Here is a 27,213-nt window from a genome sequence, read left to right on the forward strand (position 1 = left end):
GAGACTGCCAGTTCTGTGTATTCTGCCAAGCATATTTTTATGCATTCTCTCAGTCACAATCAGCAAAATCCATCATCTGATACCACACATTTTCAGAAAGTACAAGCAACACTCCTCTGGCAATTTATTTGGACTAAGAGGCAAAATAATATGCTATTTTGAATAGCTTCCTCCTTAACCTGCACAAAACATTTCAGATATCAGACAGCAGCATACAGAGCAAGGAGCCCATTCATAAAACAAAACTGCAGAGGCAGCTCTGTGAATTAGGCAAAATCCACCACCCCAGACAGCAGCAGCTCTGTAGAGCAACATCTGGCTGCATCTGAAGGGTATCCTCTGCTCAGCAACCAAGTTTTCCTTTAGCACCGTCCCTTTCCCCAAAACAAAAACAATCACAACATATCACATGCCTGACCACATTTACGCAAGAACGCACAACAATATTTTGGACCAAGTACCGTACTACATTTTGGAGCATTACATAGAGCCACACATGGATGTGGACAACCCTTCAAAGCTTAGCAGCTAGGTACTTTTTCATAACCTTACAAATTTTATTCTGGTATCAGAACAAAATCCCATTCAAGAAACAACCTACAACACATAACATTATGCCTGCTACCAGCCAGAGGGCACCTGCACCTTGTTTTTGCCACCAGACCCATTTTCACAAGCCGTAGTCTTGGCAGGATGAGTCATTCTTCCGGTGTCGTGGTGAAGCAGCTGTCTTTGTAGGTGATGGAGAAGCTGCACCAGGTACTTCAGGCCCACCTTCAGCAAGGACTGGTGCAGAGGCCAGGAGAGGCACTTTCTTCCTTCCCAGGAAACCAGCTCCTTCAAACCCCATTTTCTTTTTGCTTTCTGCTTTGGTTTCATTTTCTTCTTCTGGTCCTCTTCTTTTGAGATCCAGAGAATTCTCTGGCAGGCGGTGAACCTCTGTACTGCAACACCCACCTGCATCTGTCACACCTGTGCCTCGTGCTTCAAGTGCTGTTGCTTGGACTGCCTTCCTCTCAGATGCACTGCTCTCAGCTGTTGCCTTCCTGGCCTCTGTCTGGCTTGAAATCCCATTTGTGGCAGCTGCCTTTTCTGTTGGGCTTTTGCTGGATAAGTTAAAAGCCTGGAAGTCCCGGTAACTGTGAAAGCTCTCTGTCCGCCTCGCTCTTGCCAAGAGGGGGCTTTCTCTGTATGGCCGCACAGAACCATACGTGGCAGTTTCGTGGATTGTTTCATGGTGCTGCAATTGGAGGCTTCAGAAAATACAAGAAGAGTAGATGTTAGGCTGAGAATAGCAGCCAGGTCTTCTGCACACCACTGCTCCCACCTACCACTGCAATTCCCACTACAGTAGCGATACACTCATCACAGCCACCACACAAAGGCTTCCAGATCACTTCAGACTCTCAGAGGATACTTTAGTCTGCACAAATACAAACCAGAAGAAACCAAGGAGTATGTGTGTGTAGTTCAAGCCACTAAGGGCATAAATTCAGGGGCTTAGCTACAGCATTCAAGTCACCAAACCCCTTTGCTTACCTGAAAAGTAAAACCTTTGGTGTCTGCAGCCAGTGCCACCCTTGGTGACTTACCTGGAATTAGATTCTCGAAGCCGGTTTGGCTGAACAACTGAGGTGGCAGGACTGATGTTGGGTGTGGCACAGCGAGAGGTACTCAAGTCACACTGGTCAAGCAGCTTGAGCAGCTCTTCTTCTGTGGGGCCACCAACATCTGCAAGAGAGAGAGCTCTTAGAGGCCAAATCCATTTACTGCAGTCAGACACATCTGAGGACACAAAAAAGAACCACACCACAGTCCTCGCATAACACAACTTACCTTTGTCTTCACTTTTATTAACCATGTCCATAGCTGTGGTCAGGTCCCACATCTGGATGCTGCCATTAGAATGTCCAGTGAAGAGGTAGCGGCGTGGCCGGGAGCCCATCCTGCTGGATCCTTCACATTCTCGCACAGTAAATGACGAGATGGTAGTGCAGTCAACTGCCTGGATCTCACAGATCCTACAGGAAGAGAAACCCCAAATTACCAGAATGATTGCACCTGGCAGAGTTTTGCCAGTGAAGTCAGAACTGGTTCAATTTTCTGAGAAGGCACCAAACTTGCCATGAGAAAAAGACTTTTCCGCCAGATGAAATTCCTTCCCCTGCATGCCTGGCACACTGCTCAGCTGCAGACAATCCCTTCCCACCCCAAGTCCATCTGCACTCTTACTGCTTGTTTACTGGGCAACACCAACGTGTTTTATGTCCATTTTCTATTTGCAATGATTAGAAAGCTAAGGCTCTCACAAGAATGACAGAAACCAGCCCCCTCCTATGCTAAACACTCTAGGAAATGAACCTGCAGAAACAGCAAATATAACCACACAGAAGATATGCATAAAGATCCAAAGATGATATATCCAATGTTATCTATAAAGATAACTTTTGTCATATCACAAGTGCAATTTCACTTGTCATGGCAGATCTCCATTTCTTTTTTCCCCTTTATTTCAGAAGTTTATGGGGAGTGAGGAGAAGAGAAGGACTCCCAAAACTAAGCTGCTCGTGCTCTGGGTTTGCTTTACTGGTGCTTTGCAGTGAACTTCTCACCCAAGCAGTGCCCAAATAAGTCATAGTGTTGAGGCATTAATGTTTTCATCCAGATTCAAAGTTATTAGACAAGAGATGCAAAAATGAAGCATAGAACTGAGATGCACTGTTTTTTCTGATCTCTTGTCATCTTCCTAGGCTAAGAGGAAGAAAAGCAGCTGTGGTTATTTGACAGCCATGCAGTAGAATATTATGAAGTCAAGCTTAAGAAATAATTGAATAGATGACCTAGAAAACAGTATCTCTGTTTTAAAGGTTCTAATACCTTCAAAGCCAAGTGCAAAGGAAGAGAGATACCCTGTCTACTTTTGTGAGCAGCATAATCACTGCCACCGTAAATTTCAGCATTAGTTTGGAAATTTAATGGTAGCATGGTACCATGGTTGAAAGTCACATATTCTGTAGAGGCACAGAAATGTTTGCTTTGTGAGCTCACCAGTGTTAGCCATCACGAAGTGAGTCTCTGATATCACACTACTCAAAAAGCCTTTTTTTGGCTTTAAGGTTATAACAATCGTTAAGTAACAGTTCTGTTCCTAGCACACAGACAAGAGTTCAGCCAGAGCTGTCAAGCACAGTAGAAGACTATTATGTGCAACTGCATGCACTCAGCATGGAGGAGGGAGACATCACCACCTGAACAGGTGTAGTCCTGCTCCTTTCACACTTAAAAACCTCAGCATGGATGTACCTTTTCCCAGTTGAAGACAGCCTTACAAACAGCTTATTCGTAATGGGAACAACTTTTTGGATAAACACCTGTTGATCATCACGTTCACCAAAGGGTCCTAGAGGAAAAAAAGAAAGATCACATATTTGTTTGTTTCAATTCCCTCACCTTTTTCCCCAATCAGTTGTGAAGACCCAGACTTATATGAGTATGACCACTGTAGTTTTAAAGCATCAGGAGCAGGGAGCCAAAAACCATCAGTAGCTAGCAAAAGCCAAATCAGTCTTTGTTGTTCTAAGGGACACACATTCTTACATTCTTAAATTCTTGTGTGTGTTCCTAGAGGAATTACTATGTCAGCACAAACCCTACACTAGGTCTTTATAATAACAGTAAGTACTTTGTTATTTTGCAGCTCCTAGATGTCTAAAGACTTAATCAGATTTCTTGCCATAGTACTGACCCCAGGCTGTGTTCACAGGGCATCCTATTCATCAAAGGTTCATTTGCAAGGCTCAGACCACCAAGGAATCTACCTGTCTACCCCTATTTACCAACATACATTCCTTCAGTACCTTGCTACAGCAATGCGCTAGCACCATTTGCCTCTGCAGTTGCAAGGCTTCGGTGAACTTTGTCACAACTTCAAAGTCATTTAAGAATTTTTTCCATGCTTTGTTTAACCCCAGCTGAACAGTGAACTGGAATTTGCAGACCAAATGTTTGCTATGCTCATCTGCTTAATACAGTCTCTTGTGCTTTCTCTCATTCTCTAGTTAAATCAGAATTGAAATGCTACATCAGTTTGCTCAAGGAAGAGGTATAGTATCGGTGTTCCAAAGGTTTTTTGTCCCTTCTGTCATTTGGAGTAAGTCCTTTAAGTGTACTCACTCTCTACAGCCTAAATAATAATTCCAAGTGACTATTACAGATCCTTGCCATAGTTTCAAGGGGAAAGCAGTGTATAAGAGCTTACACCCATCGGTTTACATGTTATAGGGCTGAAGGTCTGCTAAACCATTATGAGACTAGTGAAGTTACAGGCACAGCACAACCAAGAGACATCCTACCAATGTCATTTCCAGAACAATAGCTGCCATGACTCTCCGCTTCCTCCAGGGATAAGATTTTGAATGATGCAAGAGGTGTTGAGCCTGGCTGAGTCGAAATCATGCCCCGGAACCGAGTCACAGTCCATGTCCGTACATGGTTGTTATCAGCACAAACTAGGAAGGAAAAGATGGGCACTTACAAAGGATGACAAAACATTTAGATAAACTTCTCTAATGATTATCTACATTATAGTTTTTCCAGACTGAGTGATCAAAAATTTAGTCAATGTGAGGTCACATAGCATCTCCAGACAATTTTCTAACAGCCTACAAATTCTTGCTGATGTCCTGTTTTCGACTAGTTTTGTATCTTCCCTCAGAAATTCAAGAAGCTGAGACAGGTGCAACACAAAACTAAGGTCTGGTTTAGCACCAATAGCCTACAGCCCGCTTCAATCCTCTGTGTGCAGATGCTAGGACAAGGTGTCATGAGAGCAGCCTGGCAGCAGAACCCTCCTCACACAATAACCCTATTGAATTTAAATCACCAATTATCTCAGTTTTGTACATACACATGTGCCCTCTCCTGGTACTGAGGGTTTAGCAGCAACTTGCAGGGGAACAGATGACCTATGGGCTGTTTATTTGCAGTATAATTAGATACCATTTTCCTGTTCCTTTTTTTCAAATAATGGGATAGCAGCAAGATGTAAATCAGTTCTCTGCCATGCCCTGGCTGCTGGATTCTGGGTTAAATAGATTTTTACAGAGGAAGGAGCCACTGCATCTTCTCTGCAAGTAAGACACCTTCCTGAGCATAAGACAGGACAAGCAGAATAGCACAACAAACACTGGGAGACTGCTGAGAAAAGAAACAGAGACAGCCCTTTGAAGTCACAGGAAGGCTTTTTCTAGGGCCCAGGAGGAGATAGTGCACATTTTGCTGCAGCCCAGAAACCTCCTGAAAGGCTTTTAAAAGAAGACTAGTCCTGAAGGACCTATGCACAACAATAAAACTTGACAGAGATACATTTGTTTACAAACCCTTTTATTTCCACAAATGGCAACCTTGGAATAAGACACAAATGAAAGAGTGAGTTGTTCTAGTATCTGGTCAAATAAAACTTGTGCCTTTCAACTGCTAAAGGCTTTGAAGAATGCTTACTTTAAGAAAGAGGATCCAAGCAAATCTAGCCTTTCCCCTGCCCTCAAATCTGTCCAACTCATTTCTATTACATGTGGGAATGATGCAAGTTACAGAGCATAGCATACAAATACTGCATTGCTCAGGAGGAGGGGAGAACCACCAATCCACATCTGTGCACACCTTACCTGACACAAGGTGTTTCTCTGAGAGCATGATCTTCGTGACAGGGCTTCGATGAACCGTGAAGGTCTGAAAGAGCTGAGGGCCAGACCCAACTGTCTCAGGGTGCTGTACAATCACCCTCACTGCTCCAGAGCTCGTGCCATATGCAATCTCAATCCAATTGCCACTTACACCTAAAACAAGCAAGAACACAGTTGTTCCCCCAGGAATGAAAGCTTGGCTTACTGGGGGCCAGGGAAGGAGACAGTAGAAAACAGTATTTCCAAGCTTCCACAGTAAGAAAGCTATGGTTTTTAAACACTGTTTACTCATTGTTTTCCCATAAACAGGAAGGGCATTTTGCAACTAAAATAACCCCAAGGTCTGTAGCAATTCCATACTACATGCTTCAACATTGTCTTAACAAAAGCCTTCTTTCCCATTCTCTTCCTCCCTCCTGTGAAAAAAGTGAAAAAAGAAATGGCTAAAGTCAGATGATCAGATATTTTGGCACCCCTCACAGTGATATGATCTGTAAGTTCCACATAATATTTATTTTTCTGCCATAGTTGGAGGCAAATGGGAAAGCAAAGCAAAACAGGAAGAACTACAGTTAAAACAGTCACTATGGTATCGATATCATTATGCGAGTAACCACTTTCTTCCAGTCTGGGCTTTTTTGAGTTTTACTTTGCTTTGGGTTTTTGTTGTTGCTGTTGTTTCTCTTTTAATTTAAAAGATAACTGCACAATGATGACAAAAGGGTGCACAGACAGAATACCAAAGCATCATCCAGCTGCATAAGGAAATGTTTCTTACTCTGTTGGTTATAAAGTTAGACACAACAGCAAGGTTGTGTCTCCCCCTTACCCAGTTTGGCACAAACAATTTCAGCAAATACAATTCACAATCTAAGTGCTTCTCTTGTGCAAAAGGCTTAAAACCAACCAAGATACATTAGGCACAAGCATTAATATAGGAATACCTGTAAGTGTATGTACCTATTTATACAGATGTACAGGTGTAAGGGAAAACAGCTATGCCTAGTGTTCATCATTCATTTGAAGGTGATGAAATGAAGAAAAATTCTTTGTTTATGTTAAGGACTACCTTGTGTAATCCTGCTATGAAAAAAACCCCCCACATTTCTAACATACCCTCCGCGAAGAGACAGTGATAGAATACTAACTTGTTTTAGGTGTGAGGTAGACACTGAGGGCTGTTATAGCATCGTTGGAAGGATCATGGTACAATTCTGTCACAAGAAGATCATTGTCTTTCATTCGAAGTGGGAACTTCTGCATGTCTGTGGGGAGGAGACATTTATTACTCTCATTAGACAGAGTTGTTCTGATGCTACTTAAATCAACTAAAGAGAATAACAAAAATGCTGCTCAGTACCACCTCCTTTTTATTCCACCCTGCTCCCATTTCTTACCTATGTAGTAGATAGACCCATTGTTACAGCCCAGCAGCAGGAAAGACCCAGCAGTATCATAGCTTGTGATAGGAACAACATCCTGAACCTAGTGCATATAGAAAAGAAAGAATAATCAAATCAAGAATTTAGGTTGCTACTTCCTCAGTTTTCAGACATTTTTGGTATATTTTGTTTAACATCACTTGAGTTTGGTACTGGACTGAAGCCATTGTGCACACACTTGCATGTACAACGGCATTCCTTGAAGCACTGCATATTCCTCTACCAAACTGGATCTGAAGTCCTGGAGCTCAGCGGACACATGCAGACAAATCAGTACAACTGCTCTGGAAGATCCTTCTCCATGTGAAGGAACAGAGCTTAGAGAGTTGCAGCTAAACCACATCTTCAAAAGTGGATTTTTTTTCCTATATGCCAGGGAGTGTATTTCACCCTTTCTGTCCTCTCCCTTCTTCCATTTCTGACAAGTCCTTAGGAGATTTCTGGACCAAGGAACTAGATGTTACCTCTCTACACCTTCTTTTATCCCAAGTTTTGTATCCCTCTGCCAAACTGTGGAAATCTCTGCCTCTAGCAGATATATAATGAGGGCTAAAAATTCTTGTTCTGTTACAGTTTCTCACTTCCAACACACAACCACACCATGTAAACTGGAAGACAGCCCTGTCATATTTTACTTACTGGTCTACGACTCAAGGTGAAGGATTACACATGCCTTTTCTTTGCCTTCTAGGATTAAAAGGAGTGCTTATTCCTTTAAGAGGGACAGAGATCTCAAGCAAAGAAAAAGTTTAGTTTATCTTAGGTAAGATCACTTATTTCAGTAATTCTTTTTTCTTCAGCCCTGGAGAAGAAAAAGCCAAAAGCCATTTTGTCCAGAGCACTCAAACATGCACAGTATCATGGTATTTGTCCTGTACCTGTATGCTTCATTCAGTCAGTTAACTTAATGTACATTGAATACTAATTCATGGACATTTCAGCCTAAGTTCTCATTTCTCTCTGACCAGCAGCATCCCTCCAATTGCTACATAGACTTGAAAAATCATTTGCAAAATACTTACAATGAATCAGTTGGATAAAAGCAAAACAAACCAACCACAGAAACCTCCCCACATTTCAAAAAGCTCGGACTCTAAACCAGTAGCCCTTCCTAATTAAGTATGGCTGCAAGCCCCTAAAACATATTGTAAACGTTATCTTCTTTCCTTCTGCAGCAGACAGGAACACCAGAGGTGATCCAGCAGCTGCCATCTGCCAAGATGTGAACTTTCATTAGGAAACAGTCACTGGTAAAAAAGCATGGCCAGTGAGAAACCTCACTTTGCAGAGTAGGATTTTCTGTCACACTTTACTGCTTTATGTTGCCTCTTAAACTATAGCACTTAATATGCTGCTTCTTTAAGCTCTCCTCTGCTAAGAATTTCATTACTGATGTAACTAGCACCCACACCCTCCTCCTCCTCCTCCTTGTAGCATGCAACTGAAACACTGCCAGAGGAATAAGTACTAGGGAAACAACCTCAGCAGTCTGCTCAAATCTCCAAGAAGAGAAGAAGATAAAAGAACCAATCAGATGCTGAGATCAGAATTACATCTTCAGGGTGTAATACATCAGAGAACACCACATAAGGAAGAACAGATTTGCACAAACTAAGCCTCCTTAAAGCAGAACTTAGAAAGACATCAGCCTGAAAGAAGATCAAGTTCTTGCTCTGAAATGGGGAATCAGCACACTATTCTACCAAAATTTCTCTCACAGAGAGTATGACAGCATTTCAAGTCCAGAGCTGTGGACAGCTCATGGAAAGCAGTCAGTTAAATATCAGATATTCTCATTAGGAATTTTAAGATCAGCCCTGCCACTTTACATCTTTATGGGGTTCTTCAAGAAAAGAATGTGTTCTAAAGGGAGATGAAGATCTACAGGAAGACAGTTGTGGGTTGTTTTGGGTTTTTTACTAACAAAAGAGCCCAAGATTCAGAAAGCACCCTGAAACTTTGTTTTGGGTTTTTTTGTTGGTTTGGTTTTATGTGGGTGGTTTTTTGTTAATTTTTTGTTTGGTTGATTTTGTTGGTTTGTTTATGAAAGGAGCTATTCTCATCCTCTTGAAAAAAAACCAGCCAAAATGTTTTATAGACATATTGGCATATAAGCCTCTCAAAGATTTTCTACTCTTCAATAAGAAATACTTTCACCAAATGAATAGTCAGTCAAACTGAGGAATTATTTAGGTGATCAGAAAAATTTCTGTGGCTCCCCCAGAAACAAAGATGATGAATAGGACATCAGTTTTTATTTCTTATGACTTGCTCCTTTAGAAAATATTATTAAACACCAGTTTGCCACATAGCATTAAGTTGTCTCTTAACAGAAGATTTTGCAAGGCATCAGTAAAACTTTAAATAATGTTTTGTTTAATTCAAGGCCATGCTAACATGTCTGTGTCTGCTGCAGAAGCAGTGCTATCCCACACCTATTACCTGTGTTATTTGTTACTAGTACTGTCACATAAGAGTCAAATCAGAACTTAGTCAGCAAACAGTGCAGCAACCTCAGGTCAGTTCTGCCTCTTGAGATTTGCAAGGCATTTTTGGGATTGCTATTGCATCCAGGTTTTGTGCCACAAAGGTGTACATCTGGCTGTGTTATTTGAATGCTTGACTGTTTCTCAGACTCATACTGACTCCAGGGATCTCTCTATTTAATGTGCATTCTGACAACAGGAATCAAATCAGTGCAGCCAGAAGCATCCACACACAAGACAGTCATCTTTAAAATATAATCATGTGCTCTTCTGCTGAAGAGGAGTCTCCCATTGTAAAGCAGCTTTGGAGACCCCCAGATACCAGATTCCCTTCTTGTTTTCTTCTTCTTTCAGATGGTCCAGAAATTGCTGTCATACATTCCCCACAATTTTATTTCCTATGATCCTAGTGAAGTTTTACAGAGTTAGTAATCCATAACGAAGTTTAAATATATTGGCACTTGACATTTATTACCCCAAATCACACCATATCCTTTGATTTAAAAGCCTAAAAAGCTTGGTTGGTAGTAGCACCAAACAAGTCAACATTCTGTTCACAGGCACAACACCCAGGTGATAAACTCTGTAACACAAGTCAGGGCTGAAAACACTATGATGAGCATTTTCCATATATTTTTAGATTATTTTATTCTCTTTTTACTAGAAAGCTTTTTTTACCAGCTTGTAAAAAGTGATGTGGAAAATTGAACAGACCTGCCAATGCTGAGTCACAGCGTTCCATACTCCCACTTTCCCTGTGTGGCTTGTAGCCACCAGCTGGTTGCCAATGAAGAAGAGAGCATCTACAGGGACTCCAAGACTGAACACTCCTACAAAAAATGAAGATGCTGTGAAGCTCATCTAAAGTAAAGATAAAAACACAGTAACAATGGAATCTCTCCGTTATTATCACAACACATTTATTAGAGTAGCAAGCAAAGTAGCTGGGTTTGCAGTGTGCTAGGTGAGGCACCATGCATGCAGCAAACTGGGTTCCATTAAATGGCAGCATGATGTCTTCTCTGCTAATACCATTATTATTTGGAAAGGAGAAAGGAGGCAAGAGAAGCTAGAAGAGCCCTTATGAAATATACAAACCTTTTTCTACAGCCATCAAGTTCTCAAACAGCTTTAAAATTAAAAAAAAAAATCATATTACATCAAGCAGGAGTTTTTGTTGCTGTTTTGTGGTTTGTTTTTTTTTCTTCCTATGACTACGAAGTGTCATTTAAGAAACAGTAATTCCAAGGGTTTTACAACTTTGTACCATACTAGTTTGCAATTACCTGTTAAAGTATTAGAAGTTCTTGATCCCCTTTTTTTTAAGTCCAGTCAAGCAAAAATATTTTGAAAATGTATTTGAGGAACTAAATATGGCTACAAGGCTTCAGCCTTATTCTTGGGAAAATACTGAACAACTTAGATGTGACCCTACTTGAATACATTCTAATTTCTCTTCTAGCAGAAATGCTTGGACCCAGAAAAATAAGCAGCCTGCAAAAGCCTACTTCTTTCTTTCTATCTCCAGATCTTTTAGTTTGGTTGCGGTCCATAAGCAGAGAGTACAGGCTAACAGGCTATTGAAACTTGAAGCTATAGAGGGAAGCAGTTTCATATTCAACTATTCATATTCATTTCACATACTATTCAAATTTGGAAAATAAAACTTACCAGCAAACGCTGACCTTCCAAGTAAAGGAAATGTGTCATCAACATTTCACTCAATAAAAATCAAAACAGTGCAGAGCCTGACAGGCATCAGTGGCTGTGGTTATAGTTGACCTTAACATCTGGGGCCTTCCACAAAATCGATCGTTTCTTTAGAGCTTCCAAGTCTCACCAAAGATCCAACATGAATAACTTTAACTGAACTGTAAACTTGAATAGCAAACTACATTTTGTACTACTTATTCTTCATGTATTTAAAAGTTACAGCAAACTCAAAAGGTCTGAGGTAATTTCCAAGTTTGGCAGCAAACTGGCCCTGCAATTGACTTGGTTTGTAAATAATTCTAGGCTATGTTTTTCTGCCTGGTAAGTACAAAAGTACTGGGGATACATTACAACACCAAAGTGTCAAGCTTCACTCACAAGTTTCTTATTCCATCTTGCTCACTCTACATATTTATATTACTTCTCACTAGTATACCTTAACTGCAGCAGATAGATGTCGTCAAAACAAGAGTATCCAGTAGCAGGAAAATTCCTCAACATTGTTTTGGACAAATTCAAATGAATAGTGTCATTCCCACACAAGAATCAGGCCTCTGTAAGACCCAAGAAGGAATCTCAGGAAATTGTTTTAATTATGGTGCTAAACCATTTTCCAGGGCAAAGCACAATCATTCAATGCAGATAAGATTCAGCAGTACAGGCCCATGAAAAAGGCAGTAATAAAAAAATCCACAGAAACTACTAGAATTGATTACTCCAGAGAAGGATGAGGTTCAAGGAAATCAAGGAAGACAGCTTGAATGGTCTGGAGGAATTTGAAGTGTCAGTCCTGCTTAGGCTCAACAATCTTGAGACTTGTCCACAGGGGAGACAACACTATATGTAATGACAGGCTCTTGTCCTAAGGGTCCCTCTCAGTAAAATACTGCTTACAGCAGCAACCCCAGCAGCAGTGTCTTGTGTAAGTAATATTGAAAGGGAAGAAAGCGCTCTGGGAGAGCTCTATCACAAAGATGCCAGCCCACACAATTTGCTGGGGATGGTGTCGCCAGGCTCCAGCAACTGTTTGGAACAAGTAGTTTCTTTCACAAGATGACAGCAGTGTACTGTATCTCTAACACAAAGCAGCACTGCAAGCATTTGTCTCTACAAGGAAACAAAACAGCTACATTCAAGTTGTAACTACTAAACGCAAGCACTTTCTTAAACCAATCAACATGACCTACTATCCAAAGAACAGCAGTACATTTTGGTCAATGTCACTCTGACTGGGAAATTCATCCTGTAGGCACATTCTCTCTGCTTCGCCCCTCCTCCTGCCCCAAGTGGCAATTACTCTGTTTCACACTGTCACTTCAGTGCAGTACAGCCTGTTTAGCAAAGTCCTTGCTTCAGTTTTGTTGCCATTTTCAGTCATAGTCTAAGCTATCAGAACTTTATGATACTGGCATATTTTAGAGTTTTGATTTGAAAATAAAGTCTACAATGGTTTTTTGTGTTTCTTTGCACTTGATTTAAAAAAATCCAAGATGCTGCTTCTTGTATCTTACTGCAAATCCCAAGGTAACACAAGCAGCTAACTGAAAGCAGAAAATGCAGGAGGAATGTAATGGCACAGTGCTTAAAGCAATGCCTGTAACAGGAGTACAGCTGTCACACCAACTCTTCCCTGTCCTTAAGATTCAGTCAACAGGAGCATAAGAGAAGAAAAGGCTTCTCAGGTACGATAATTACTCACTGTGTTTAATGGAGAGAATTTCATCTTCAACTGTAAACACACCTTTTGTTTTTCTTTAATACAGTGGAATCTCCTTTTCCATTTTGCTAACCATGATTATATATAAGAACTCTAGGAGTCACAAGTAAAAGAGCTCATACAAGACCTTTGCCTTTCCCCATCTTCAAATATGACTTAGTGTTTCCACATATTCATGCAGGGAAAAAAAAAGCAACACCCATTAACATGGCTAAAAATTGCCTGAAGATCTGTCAAGTAAGGTCTTCTTTAAAGGCACATGAGTCAAAACTTGAATTTGGCCACTTTGACTTTAATTTATGGCCACTATAATTCTCAAGGCTTCAACTATGGAGACACATCTAATAACAAATTAGCTCAGCATTAAGTTTCAGAGAAAAGTGCTCACATAACCAGACTGCTGTCACACTTTGTTAGCAGTATCCACTGCCAGAGGAAACAGACATTACTGGCATAGCAGTGGTTATTCAAACACCAGGGATTAGGACAGAGGAAGTTCCAAATACCGTTCTCGTCAGTGCCTCCCAAATTTGCCCTATATTTGAACAGCAATGACTCAGACAAGCCATCAGAACAGTACCAGGGAATATTTACTTCTGGAAATGTCTTCTTGCTGTTTCTAAAGCTTACAATTTTGTGTCCTTCAGTGTCAAGGTGTGTAAGCAGTAATTCCTGTATGCTAAAAGGAATAGTGTGGGCTTTTTTTCCTACTCTGACACCCAAGTTATAAACCCAAGAAATTTTCATCTTCCAAATTCCGTTTATGAACCACATTTGACAGAGAACTGAAGTATTTTCATCATCTCCATGTAAAAATGTGGCTTTAGTAACACAAAGAAAAGGAAAGAGCAGAATCTCTTTGTATCTGTAGATTTCCACCTCCAAAGCTTAATTCCTCTGTATTATGGCCTAGATTCAAATGGAAGTCTAAGGGAAATTTTAACTCTTAATTTGAATTTTTACACAAAAACCTCAAACTGAACAGTAAGTATTGGTTACTATCTCTTGAGTAAACAGAGTTCTCTTTTATTCTCCATCTCTTTGATTTTGAGACAGGATTCCTGGTACAGAACTGAAGAAAGTTAATATACTCCAACAGTTTGCTGTACTATAGCTTGTTTGGTCAATCTGTGGAAGTGAATACTGAACACAAGGTGTCAGACTTCTTTCTAGTTACACACACAAAAGAAGAAACAAAACAGGAAATTATAGTTACCAATTTCACTGCCACTACCACCATCTTGAATGCTCCACAAGATAATGCTACTCTCTGAGGCAACTGCAACCATCTTGTCCTTGTCTCCATGAGGTCCTCCAACCACCTTGGCATTGAGAGCCACTCGCTCAATGGTCCAGTCCAGATAAGGACTTGTGAACACCTGCTGCCACCCAGATGACTCCTTGATTCTGGAAGGGCAAAGGGGAGAATGGGGAGCAGATGTCAGAGATTCAAGAACAGACAGCCCAGTCTAATCCTGAACGAGTGTGGATGATTCAGTCTTACACTCTAAGCCACAAAGCTTCAAATTCTAGTTAAGAACTACAGTCTACAAGAGCTGCACTTTTTCCCGTTTTGAAGTCTGATATTGCATATTATTTCAGTGCTCTGCAGCTACTGGAATCCTGTGCTGGGCTTTTTCTTCATATAAGCACATCTGATATAGAAGTTATAAGATGAACTCAAAAGTCTGGGTTAGACAAACGCTAGATAATGAGGTTCAGCATAAGATTTTAGAAGAAAACTCATTAATATCCTTATATATCATGCAAGAAACCCAATCATGCTTTAGCACAAAGCTCTGCTCTCCAGCCACAATTTCTGTTTATGGTATACTGTAAGCAGATAATACTAAATTGAGTGTAAATTTTATTTTTAGAGGATCATTTCCCTGTGCATTTTAAAGACTTACATGGTGTCAGCACTATTTATCTGACAACTTCAGGCAATAATTTAGATAATTTGCAATGGAGCTAAAGCAGACTAGATCTCTGCAGTCAAATGCTATAAATATTAAAATTAAAAGCAGGAAGATATGTGTACTTTTCAGCATTTTTGCCATTATTTCACTTCAGCATTGCATCCTGCTTGGAGCTGAAGCACCCCAGATCACTGTGCTCTAACCATTCAACATGCAGAAGTTGTAGTGAAGAGATTTAAGAGCACAACTGCAATAGCAAGACTTTGTCTTGGTTGCATTCATTCTCACAAACTTTATGATCAAATTTTAAAAACTTTTGTCATACTTTAAAAGAAAAAAAAAATCTTTAAGATGCACTGTGCTTTGCTGCAGAAGAATGGAGGATAGAAAATTCCACCATTGTATTCCTAGAGCCCATTCAGGTTTTGAAAGCAAAAAAAAAAAAAAATACAAGACTGCTACCTTGAGTATCTGTGAAGAAAAGCAGCACTTTAAACTGGCATGTTGACCTGCACCCTCTCTCAGCAACCATTCAAGTCTGACATGGTTCATCAAAAGCATCAATAATGGCATAATCTCAGTGGCAACAAGACTTGTTAAGTAGTTTGCCAAGCAGGAAAGAGGAAGAATTTTTCACTTAAAGTGAGCTAGCAGCCAAGGAAAACAGTCAGAGGTAAAATCCTAAGAAGGGGACAATTAGCACAAAACCAGTTGCAAATCATTTCCTCTTTCTCTGTCAGACCACATGAAGCATAATTGAAAACAAAACCCACATTTAATAAAAATTAAAGCCAAAAAAATTGCAGTGGTGAGTGCTAGTTAGATGTGATTTAAGTTACAAAGTTTAAGCAACTGAGTTAGTATTCTAGAGAGTGAATAAGGCAGCAAACTACAGCTTTAGCTTGGCAGTAATCAGAAAGAAACAGTTCACACTACACTCTTCTCCCTTCTGTTTTTGAACCACAGTATGACAGCCCTGTTAGACTGGTATGGGCAACAGCCTTGCTAAAACTTTCCATTACTTTCCATTGAAAAGACAGCCACCAATTAAATCAAGACTACGAGATGTGACCTAAAACCAGCTTCTGTAATATGGAGGTATTGCTTATGTTCACCTGATCTTAAAAAATAGCCAGTCTGTTTTCAAGACATTGAAGATATTTTTCAGCCATCCAAGTGAAGCAGCAAGTGTTTAACAGTTTTGTTCAGCTAAAAACCATGACATTTAAGGCAAGGCAGCAAAATTATGCAGCAAAAATTCATTAACTGTTTCAAGTTCCTTGATACTGTAACTTCACAGACTGTTTCTAAACCCACAGCAGGAAAAACTTTGAAGTGAAGTTTCATTTAAAAGACTGCTTTAAAACAGGCTTTTGAAACAGTTTTACTGCAGTCAATTTGCAACTTTTTCAAACAGTATCAAGAACTCACGTCAAGGCAGAAAAATCTGAGTTCCTATCAAGCAGTTTATTTTCACCAAAAAAAGCAACAACTCGTATTTAAAGAATCAGACTGAAGGCATTTAACTACTGCTATTTCAGAGTAAGCTTTTTGCTTTGCTCTTAGCCAAAGATTATATTTTTTTTTAGATTCCTGTAACCCGACAAAGAACACTACTCATACCTGTAGCAAACAGCAAAATGGGCGTAGGCAGCTACTATCCAATTGTGGTGGCCAGCTACTATTAAGACTTTCCGTGGGTCCACAGGAAATCCTAAAAACAACAAAGCTGAAGTCAGGCAAGTGACAAGCAGAGACATCTATAACAGGACAGAGCTCTCTGCTAGGATGTGCAACAGAAACTTTCATAATTAAGTTTTTCAAGAAATATTTTCAGCAATATTCTAGTTAGCAGTATTGTTCCTCACAGCCTTGATATGCTAAAGAACTAATGCCTGATGACTGTACCGTCTACCTCATTTCCCCCAGGACTGCCTGCTTCCAAACCTACAGCAGCTCACTAAGAAGAATCAGCAACTCATATCCTTATTTTATGTTACATACATTAACATAGTCAAGATTTTCCTAACACTGCTACAATTTACAGGATTGCAACAGAAATATGACATTTCTAACAGCATCATTTTGCTTGCAAAGTCAAAAGCTGGAAAACGACAGAATTAAGGTCTATCTCACTAACAATTTTTCTGTGAAGACTACCTTTACTCTGAAAACTTGACTCTTGCAGGGTAAGTGAGGCATCAGGAGCAAGAAAGAGGTGGAAGAACAGGAAGCAGGCCCTGAACAAAGACCAAAGAGACAGTGGCTCTCTGGTTTTATTATGGCTTTAGTACAGTGTGAGGCATTTGTCTAAGGGGTTGGGCTAAGACTGCATGAAGAACTTTGATTTGCCTTTCTCTCAAGCCTCACATTTGGATTGTGCAACAGTGAGCCTTCAATACTGCATAGGGAGTAGTGTTTAAGTATTCAGCAATTTTAACCATGCAAACACAGAACAGCAGATTTAAACCAGATACAGGCACACAGTTCTTATTTCCCAGAGACAATCATCTTTGCAATTTGATTTGGTTTTAAAACTGACACTCCTCACCTAGTCTGACTGTACCTTCCCCTGTACCAGCAAGTGTAGGCTGGACACCACCTCCATGCATCTCACTCTCAGTCTGACCCGTTCTGATGTCAGTCGGTGGCCCAGTAGTATTACTTATTTTACGGCTGGGAATGCCTATTAAAAAAAAAAAAAAAAGTTTTGTCCCCCTCCTTAAACTTTAGCAATATAACAGATTTTAGTTCACTTTCAAAATATAGGATTAACACCTGTGCATTTTGATCAAAAGTTTAATTTATCTGCTGTAAGAAACAGGAAATATTGTAACACTGAAACAAAAAGTGCTTTTGCTCTGTATGTTGACTTTCACAATTCAAGGAATTATCTTCAAAAAACTTGTTGATAAATGGCTAGACATCCTTTAGACTTCAGGCTAACACATGTACTGTGTTCATCTCTACAGAGAACTAAAAAAGTCAAACAGGTACTCATATTGGTAAGGAAAGCTCATTAGGGGTGATTTGTCACCTAGGCAATAGGACACCCAAGGTAACTACGTTCAGAAAGAAGAAAGCACCTCATGCTGATGACATTAAACTGAAAGGCTCCTGGAGAACCTCTGCTCTAGTCTACAACCAAACACAGCCTGCTTAGTACTAACATGCCACACCCCTTGCCCAGTACTCTAAACATGCTGTTTGTTACAGCACAGAGATGCAAGTCTTGGGTTTTAACCACAATAATGTTCAGTTCAACCATTTGTCCTTAGCTTTCCATAGGAAGGCTTTCTCAGGACAGTTTGACAGCCAGGGTAACCACCCCAGCCAATCATCCCCACAAACCAAAGCAGCAAGTGACTGCATGCAACATCAGATCATGAACACAAGAATACCTGGAGGAGGTAGGTAGCCATGAAAAAGGACACTGCCACAAGATGAGCGCTCCAGTTCTTCACACAGTAGCAATCTTCTCACTAAGGAGGAAACCCAGATATGACCACAGCTTTCACTTCCTTGATAACATTACATTATCTCAAATATCCTTCCTTTTTTGAAAACTTTTACTTTGGGAAAAAAAAACAAAACCCTTTGCCCTTCAGGGTCATAACTGTTCAGGATTTGTCAGTAGACCATTACTACAATAATAAATATGAGCTCACATTAAGAAAAAAAAAAATTACCTAAAGGAGTGATTCCATAGAATTCAGCTTCATGTCTGAGAACATTAATACTCACTCCCCTACAGAAATAGAAAAAAACAAACCAAAAGCAACAAGAACAAAGTGAGTCAATATCTTGAATATAAAGACTTGCATATAACTGGATATTACACAATCTAAATACCAAGCTACCTAACAGTTTACAGAATTACCACAAAATGCATTTAACATGTTGATGTTTGAGATTTCAAGGTGATCTTAATTTAACTTTCATTAAAATAAAGATACAGAAATAATAAAGAAATACACTGCAAGAAATGGTCTAAATTATAAGAATCTACTAGCAAAATAGAATGTCGCCGTTTCTGCCTCCACCATGACATACATGTATTCTAGACACGGCCCCACATTTGGAGGGAGCTCAGCCATATACCAGGCACCCAACCAGATAAGCAAAATGTAATATTTCTCATTTGAAAAAGTTTCTAACGCTTCTGATTGAATTAACTTTCATTTGAAATAATTAGAACTTCTTACCGTAAGTCTAACTCCTTTGTGCGAAGAAAATTTAAAATGGGTGCAAATGCTGCTGGATCTCGATCAATAAATATCTACAAAGAAAAATTTCTGTACTTGAGTACTATTATGGAGCAACCATCAACTAAAGTGCTATTTTATGCTGAATGTGGGAAGGAGAAGTTGAAGATGAGGTAGCAAGCAGACAAACAAAACCCAAAGTTTTTGAGCCTCTTCTTTGTTCTCGTTATTCTACTATCCACTAATTTAACATTCCTAAAGGACATATATACAAACACAGTTGCAAATAGATGGCACTTAATAAATCTGTTCTTTAGGTTCTCATCTCCACAAAGGAAAATGGATGCTTCCACTTTCTAGCATATGTTCAATATGCAGTAACTGTAATAAGATCTCAGGAGAGGTTTAGACGTTTTAAAATTCAATTACCATCAAAACTACCTCTACACTTTTAGAAAGTGCTTGTGTGCCTCACTATCACTCAACAACATTACTGTAACTGTAGTTTCCCATTTAAGAATATCATACCCACAGACTGGAATGACCATTTTGCTACATGTTTTTGCCAAAAAAAAAATAAAAGCTACATTTCCACGTTGGATTACTCAACTACATACATAATGCCTATCTAAAGAAAATTACAACTCCCTGCAATACAGCAGTTAGCATTTTCTCTGCTTAAGAAAAGCAGAGTTGCTGTTTCTGCATTACCTGCACAATGCAGAATAAGAATAGAAATATGTACATTATTCCAGTTACACTTAGCTTGAAACACAGATGAGAACCCAGAAAGCCAGAGATGTCACTAATTTTGATGGAAGTTTAGCCTGACTCAGGCAGTGTAATTCCATTAGCACCCACAGTGAAAATGCTTTAGGAGAGAACCTAACCAAAAGCAGAACATTGAATTAACGAGTTACAGCACATTCATTACTCACAGCACCAGTTTCATCCTTTAGTGTTGAAATTCTTCCACTCAGCAAACTGAAAAACAGGAAATCTTCTTTAGATGTCCCCCAGAAATGCACTGACACAAGCACAGTATAGCAACACTCTGGTTACTTAGCTCTAGTTGGTGACATTTTGGTAACACAGTGTATCTGAGCAAAGAAAACAGCCAGAATGCTGGAGGAGTGAAATATCTCTCCTGAACAAAGGACAAGTGTACGCACACCTAAGGAAAGGCTGAGAGCTGCATCATAAGGACCTTCAGATTCACAAAGAAAATAGACACAAGGCCTAGCCTGAAAGGATGAAGAAGTTTTCCAAGGCACTTAGAGGGCTGTATAGTTTGTTAAAATCTGATTAAATTGCTAAAAGCTGCTGAAGCAAAAAGGAAGAGGAGACCACCCAATCTGCAAGGATTTACTGGACAAGAATGGGATTAATTATTTTGACACAATTTTACTTCAAAGTTTTCTTCCATCAGATCAAAATACTTTTTCTCCAGACCCATATACAACACAATGCCAAAATCTCATTTTATAAGTAAGATGGACACCAACATCAACAGCTTTCATTTGATTCTGGATGACAATTATATGAGATTTTCCAGTATTGGATAACTTTCAGGACAACCTCCTTAGACAGCATATTTAGTGTTGAGAGACTGGGGAATACCATGAGACTTCCTCCTCCTTGTGCCTTTCCTTGCATGCCTCAAAAAAGGTGACATTTCCTTGGCATTTCATTTATCTGAACATTTCATTAAAATAGGAACAGGAAATGCTGCATATGTCAGCTGCCAGGCTTTTATTGGGAAAGAAGTTTAGAATATAAAAATTAAACGTAAGGAAGCAAAATTGCCAGCATTTAGGTTTTCCTTTGTGGGTTTAGGATTAACCGAGGTGATAGAGGTACAGCAGCTGCAGAACAAAATACAAACCTAAGCAGCACAACCTGCAGAAGTAGTAAAGGCAGTGACATAAAAGGAAGATGTTCAATAATTCAGCACTTCCTGTATCACAAGTTAAAACCCTCAAAACCTTGAGTTAACTCAGAGTAGAGCAATAACTCAAAAAAACCCCAAACCAAACAAAACCAAAAATGTTACAGGCAGTGCTAATGCATATGGCCAGCAAGATCACGACTGGTAATAGAGTCACAGCCACTGGCTTGTCCCTTTCCTGCAGAATTGGAGGTTATTTCCACAATACTCCATCTAAAAAGTGACAACTCCTCAGCACATATAAGCTGCCATGGCTACATTCAAGCAAGAGGATGCCTCTTGAATAACAGCTTATTTCAAATGAATCTGTCCCATTGCTTGAGAAGGGGGGGAAAAAATTAAGGATACTAATAAAGATACTATTTACAACGTAAATTAAGAACTGAGAACGTAAATATTATTTTAATGACTGTTAATTTGTCTTTGTTAAATGTGATGATATATTACAAATACCTGGAAAAAAATGAGTCTGGAATCCACATCAGTGTTTGTCTTGACGTGCTGAACCTATGAAAACAAAGTTACAAGTTCAGAAACAGCTATAAAGTTGGAAAGAAGCCTGCTTTATCTAACATTCTTTGATTTGCCCTACAAAGCTAATATCGAACAAGTCTGGGAAGTTTGAGATCTTTTAATATCTGCACAAAGTCAGAAGTTGCAGACTCTTTGCACAGATCGTCCTTCAGCATGAAGCAGGACTGTCTGGAGACCACAAAAGTATCATTTTTTTATCTGTTTGTAACACACTGTCCCAAACATCCTGTATTTCCTGGTTCTCCCACTTCAACATTCATGCTTGCAAAAATAAAAAAGGCCCACAAAAACCAAACACTGCTCCACACACAAAATCCAAACACTAAAATATAAATTTATCAACAGTGTGCAATATTTGTCAATAACTGCACACTACTCTGCTGCTCTTACTCAGGACTGAAACGGTGCTACATTATGCACTGCAAGAGACTACAGTGAGCTTCAAGTTAATATTTCATAGGAACTTGAATTATTTGCCATTTTGCTATTTGGGCCCCTCTTGGGGAGGCAGAGGGGCAATAACAATAACAGTTAAAAGAAAAAAATCATTGACTCTGAATCATATTGTGAAATAATACAAATTATAATATTACTTATGATGCCAGACAGTACTTTACATAATAAATAACTATGGATTATTTTATACTACTTCTGGTTTTGATTTAACATGAAGGAAGACAACTTAACTAGCAGCTTGGACAATGAGCTCATGCTCTGCATCACTCTCTGTACATATCCTCTTACTAGTGCCATGACTAAGAAACCTCTGGTGACCTCTTCATTAGTGGAAAACAAAAAAAAGAATATGCAAAAGTAAAATTCCATTACAACTCTCCATCTAGTACAGGATCACAAAATATTTTTGGAATAAAACTAAGTCATAATTTACCTAATTTTCACTACTAGTATTGTCCAGTTTTGAAGGGGAGAAAAATGTAAACAGACCCCATTACTTTATGCCCCCTAGGAGGCAGAAACACAAAGGCTTTACAGAACTACCACCCTGCATGAAATGTGGATTGTGCATCTGCTCACTGCAAACATCACAATGGCAAATCTGTCCTGAACAGAAAACCTACAGTACCAGTGTTCTAAGCACAAGCATGCACAAAGTCTTTTCTGGAAAAAAAAAACCAAAAAACCACTTCTCTAGCACTTCTAAGTAGTTTTGCTCAGCTTTTCTTATCAGTAATACAGGTGACTACCTCTGTCTACATTAAGAGTAAGGGATGATTCATTTGACTACATTATAACATGTGAAAACAATGAATTACATTAATTTTGTCCAGAATTAATCCAGACACTGCTTGTAACTATGGGGATTGATGCAGCATCACCACCATCTTCTTTCAATTTTATCAGCCTATTTAGACAGCACCAGGATTTCCTGTCTATAATTTAGCACTGTGGTACCAGTTTAGTAAGAAATAGCTCACACTAACATATACTTTAGAACTTTTAATACACAGACATTAATCTATGTAAACAACCAGAGTCCTCCTTTCCAGGATGCAGAAAGCAGCTTAGCCTGCAGTATTTACATGCATAGTTGTATCTGCAGCTCCATACAGCAGTCAGACAGGCATTGTATAAGGAAAACTAGGCAAACCCAGTGCAATATCCTCAAAACACTCCTAAGCATATGCCAGCTTTCAGTTATTTTAAAGCAAATATAATCAACTGGAAACAGACATGTCAAGTGTCAGTTATAAAACAAACATTTTAATAGTCTGCTGTCCTTGTGGAGTTACCTTGTAACCAGAGGGAGATACAGAGCCAAAAGAATTCACCCAATTTGTTACAGTAATTTCTATGAACATTAACTTGCAAGAGACTTCTGTTCACAGTAAAGGAATCCTCAGAAGTTGTGACCAGGAAGTGACGGAGCAGCCACACACAACAGAGAAGCCCTGATCATCCCAGGGAGCAGTGGGAACCTAGTGTCTGAACATGGAAAAGTTGGGGTGTCTGTGGTACATGCTCCAAAGTATAACTGGTGTCAGAAACAGAGGGGAGTGCTCATTTCCTCTTCTCATACAGTTCTACAAACAAAACTAAGAGTTCCAGGTTTCTAGTGAGTGTAATGAAGACTAAGGAAGAGGAGGAAATGTGTACAGAACCGCACTCTTGCCCATTTGCTGTGCACATCATCCACTCCACTATCAGCTGAAAGTCACCTGCCTTTCCAAGCTGAAAAACATGGCTCAGGTATAGTTTTCAAAAGACATGGGCACTACAAGGGAAGCTGAGCTTGCAAAAGACCAAAACTTCTCACTCAGAAGTACTATAGTAGAGGGTTTCCCTATCAAACAGGAAATATCCAAGCACACATTTCCTACTCCTTACATCCAAATGTTGACTAGAATCTAGACCATCAGCTAGAAATTAATTACATGCACTTGTTAGGTTGCCTCATTCTTCCTACTTCTCTGTGTAGGCAAGGCCTCTGAAGATGTGTATTTTTTACCTGATGTGTGTCCTGTACATAGTTCTCTGCAGAGGCATTTAATAAGGAAGATGAAACTAAGAATTTGAAGCAGCTTTTAGATTCCACAGGTAATAAAACCTTAGAAGATGAATTGCCCTGTAATTTCAAAGACAGAGTCTGCTGAAGAACTTATTCTGCATTAACACAAAATATGGTCCAAGCCTACATCCAAGTTACACTGAAAGCATCATTATAGGTGAGTTTTGCCTGTGCAAGTTACAAGCAGTTTCTCTGGGTTGAACCAGGTTCTTAATGTTTTATTAAAACACAGGGATTCTGCATCAATTTCTATGGCACTCTAAGAAAGGCAGCAGCACAGTTTAGTTATCAGATCAAGTTCATGTTCTGAGTAATGCAAGAAAATTCTTAAAATAGCTGTAGTAGTTCCTACTACTTATAGCTGGCTCCACGCTGTACACACTACTTGGGAAAACACATTACCTCAGTTTCCACTAGCTACGGTAATCCGAATGATTTCACGCCTGAGCATTCTGACAGGAATGTTTGCACTGTTTATCACGCAGATTCTGACCACAGCTGTCCCACAATTCTCTGCCTCAGCCTGCCAAAATGTCTACATCTGCCAGCTTCCACACTTTCCAGCGTACATTGGAAAACAATGCAACTCTTTATTCTCATGGATACCAGTATCATATCAGCGATTTTAATATCTTAGTCTCTGAGGCAGCTAGACAGACTGCTCACCAGAAGCCTATGCTTGTGATGGCAAAGCAAAGCTTCTATCCCTGAAGAAGCAGTATTCGCGGAGTCTCTAAGGTGTATGTAGAGCAGTACGTACCTAGGCTGCCGTGGCATTGCGGGCAGACACCACGCGGAGCTGCCAACACACCCCGTGTCCATCCCCCGGCACACCCGGCCCCTGCAAAGTGCTGGGCGAAGGCTCATCCCGGCCGTCCCGGCGGCAGCACCAGAGCGCAGAGCCCACGGAACCCCGCCGGGCAGTCCCAGGCGGGTCGGCACCGCCGCCCTCCCGGGCCGGGCCGGCCTAGCCCCCATAGCCGGGCAGCGCCTCCGCCGTGCGGGCCCGGCAGGGCCCCCTGGGCGCTGCCCCTCGCTCCGCTGCCCGCCGGAATGCGCCGGCCGCCACCGGGCCCGCCCGCTCACCTGGTGCCGCCCACGTTGAGCTGGATGATCTCCCCGCTCCCGGCGCCAGCGAAGCCGCCGCCGTTCCCCGCCATCTTCCCCGCCGCCTGCTCCAGCCGGCGCCCGCCGCCGCCTCCCGCCGAGACCTCGCGGTCGAGGGAAGCAGCGGCGGAGCCAGGCGAAGGCGGCGGGGAAGGAGGCGGCGGGGGGTCGGCCAGCGGCGGCCGGGGCAGGGTCGGCGCCCGGCCGGGCTGCGGCCCCGCGGGCTCCCGGCGCTCAGGCCCGGCCAGGGGCAGTACACGCCATGGCAGCGCGGCAGCACCGGCAGGAGGAGCGGGGCCGGCGCGGGCCAAAAGGCCGCAGAGCGCCGGCGGAACGCGGCCCGTGCAGGAGGCGGGGCCGGCCCGGCTGCGGCGGGAGGAGCCCGCAGCGCCCCGCGGGCAGCGACGCGCCCGGAAGGGGCCGGCGGGAGCACACCCGCCCCGGGAGCGGCGTCACGCCTCGGGGAGAGGAGCCGCGGCACCGGGATTCTCGTCTTGTGTGGTTTTAAAGGAACGGGGAGCCGCCCGTGCCGCCATCAGGCCCCAGCGACCCCCGCCTAAAATAAAGAGAAGGGCGACGGAGCTGGTGAAGGGTCTGGAAGTGCAAGTCCTGCGAGGAGCGGCTGAGGGTGTTCAGCCTGGAGAAAAGGAGGTTCAGGGGTCACCTTATCGCTCTCTACAGCTCCCTGAAAGGAGGGTGTAGTCAGTCTCTTCTCCCAGGCAACCAGTGTCAGGACAAGAGGACACAGCCTCAGGCTGCACCAGGGGAGGTTTAGGTTGGACCTTAGGATGAATTCCTTCGCAGAAAGGGTGATCAGACATTGGAATAGACTGCTCAGGGAGGTGGTGGAGGAAAGACTGGATGTGGCACTTGGTGCCATGCTTTATATGACAGGGGATGTTAGTCATAAGTTGGGCTTCAGAGGTCGTGAAAGCCATGACTAGAGTGAGGGCTCATTCGGCCTTGCATCCCCCCACTCCCAGGCACCCCAGGCTTAGAAGTTCAGGCCCCTAGTAAATGCCAATTCCATGTGAGAGAGGCATAGAAACAGAAAATTGCTTGAAAACAAGATGAGAAGGCAGTAGGCAGTGCTGTGTAGTTTAAAACCTGGGTTGCAGGCCACGATCATTAATCAAATTCACCAATTAAAGGACAAAAATATTAGACATGACATATCTGAGCCCACAATGCAGTTTCAGGAAAAAAATCCATCGCAGCACCCCATAAAGAAAAATTGAGGTGGAAATAAATGATAGTGCGGTTAGTAAAGGAAGTCATAAAATCATGGTTTGTATTTTTGAGGGTAGGCTTTATGATCAATTCCTACACTCAAACAAGGTAAAGAATAAGCAAACATGAGCCTGGTATTTTAATGTAAATTTTAAGTGGAATTTGCCTAGACGTTGAAAACCCACTGAAAGGATCCACACTTTTTAAATCAAATGTTTTTCTGTGGGAATGAATGGATAGACTTCAGGCATGCTCAAATATTGTATTTTGAAAACACTGTGAGCCTAGGAGTAAACTGCTTGAAGTTACCCTGGCTGCTTCCCAACTTGCATACCTTGGAAATTAAAGGTTTATTCCTCTAGTCATATTGTAGAGTTGAATTGACCAAAGCTATGAAGAGGCCCTTGCCAGACCATGAAGTTTTTTGGAGGAATGACTTCTCTATCACCAGACGCTATTGCTGTCACAGCTGTGCTAGCAGTCAGGAGCTGAGTGTCGAACCAGCATTGTGTGTAAAAGTCAAATACTTCTGTAATGTGTTCTGCATGTGTTAATACAGCTGCTTCTATGGTGTGTTTTGCCCTACAGCCCGAGGGAAAAGGAAAATTGAAAAGCAGCTGAACATGTCACCAAGCCCTAGGCTTTCATACTTTCTGTATGCTTTGGAGTCTGGCTGTAGTTTGCCTTTCTTCTTGGGCTCA

The 27,213-nt window shown here is 41.2% G+C and overlaps 1 protein-coding gene across 1 annotated transcript; it reads right to left on the reverse strand.

Moving 5' to 3' along the window:
• On the reverse strand, positions 1 to 25,450 carry KCTD3 (potassium channel tetramerization domain containing 3). The gene is made up of 18 exons (XM_039569530.1): positions 25,262 to 25,450; positions 21,568 to 21,621; positions 20,105 to 20,150; positions 19,167 to 19,240; positions 18,651 to 18,709; positions 18,363 to 18,443; positions 17,513 to 17,647; positions 16,585 to 16,675; positions 14,259 to 14,449; positions 10,327 to 10,442; positions 7,082 to 7,169; positions 6,833 to 6,949; positions 5,667 to 5,837; positions 4,353 to 4,508; positions 3,304 to 3,400; positions 1,837 to 2,021; positions 1,593 to 1,731; positions 1 to 1,253 (listed from the first exon to the last, which is right to left on the reverse strand). The coding sequence occupies exons 1-18, from the start codon at positions 25,333 to 25,335 to the stop codon at positions 671 to 673; spliced, it is 2,457 nt and encodes an 818-aa protein (XP_039425464.1). The 5' UTR covers positions 25,336 to 25,450; the 3' UTR covers positions 1 to 670.
• Between the last annotated feature and the right edge of the window lie 1,763 nt (positions 25,451 to 27,213).

The sequence above is a fragment of the Corvus cornix genome, chromosome 3 (assembly GCF_000738735.6).
Source record: "Corvus cornix cornix isolate S_Up_H32 chromosome 3, ASM73873v5, whole genome shotgun sequence".
Classification (NCBI taxonomy): domain Eukaryota; kingdom Metazoa; phylum Chordata; class Aves; order Passeriformes; family Corvidae; genus Corvus; species Corvus cornix.

Bases quoted from the DNA above. Each gene is read 5' to 3' on its own strand.
- KCTD3 (XM_039569530.1), bottom strand. From the start codon at position 25,335: ATGGCGGGGAACGGCGGCGGCTTCGCTGGCGCCGGGAGCGGGGAGATC. The intron at 21,622-25,261 runs GTGAGCGGGCGG...TTGTTTTCATAG, and splicing joins CTCAACGTGGGCGGCACCAG to GTTCAGCACGTCAAGACAAA. The intron at 18,710-19,166 runs GTAAGAAGTTCT...CTATTTCTGTAG, and splicing joins ACAAAGGAGTTAGACTTACG to GGGAGTGAGTATTAATGTTC.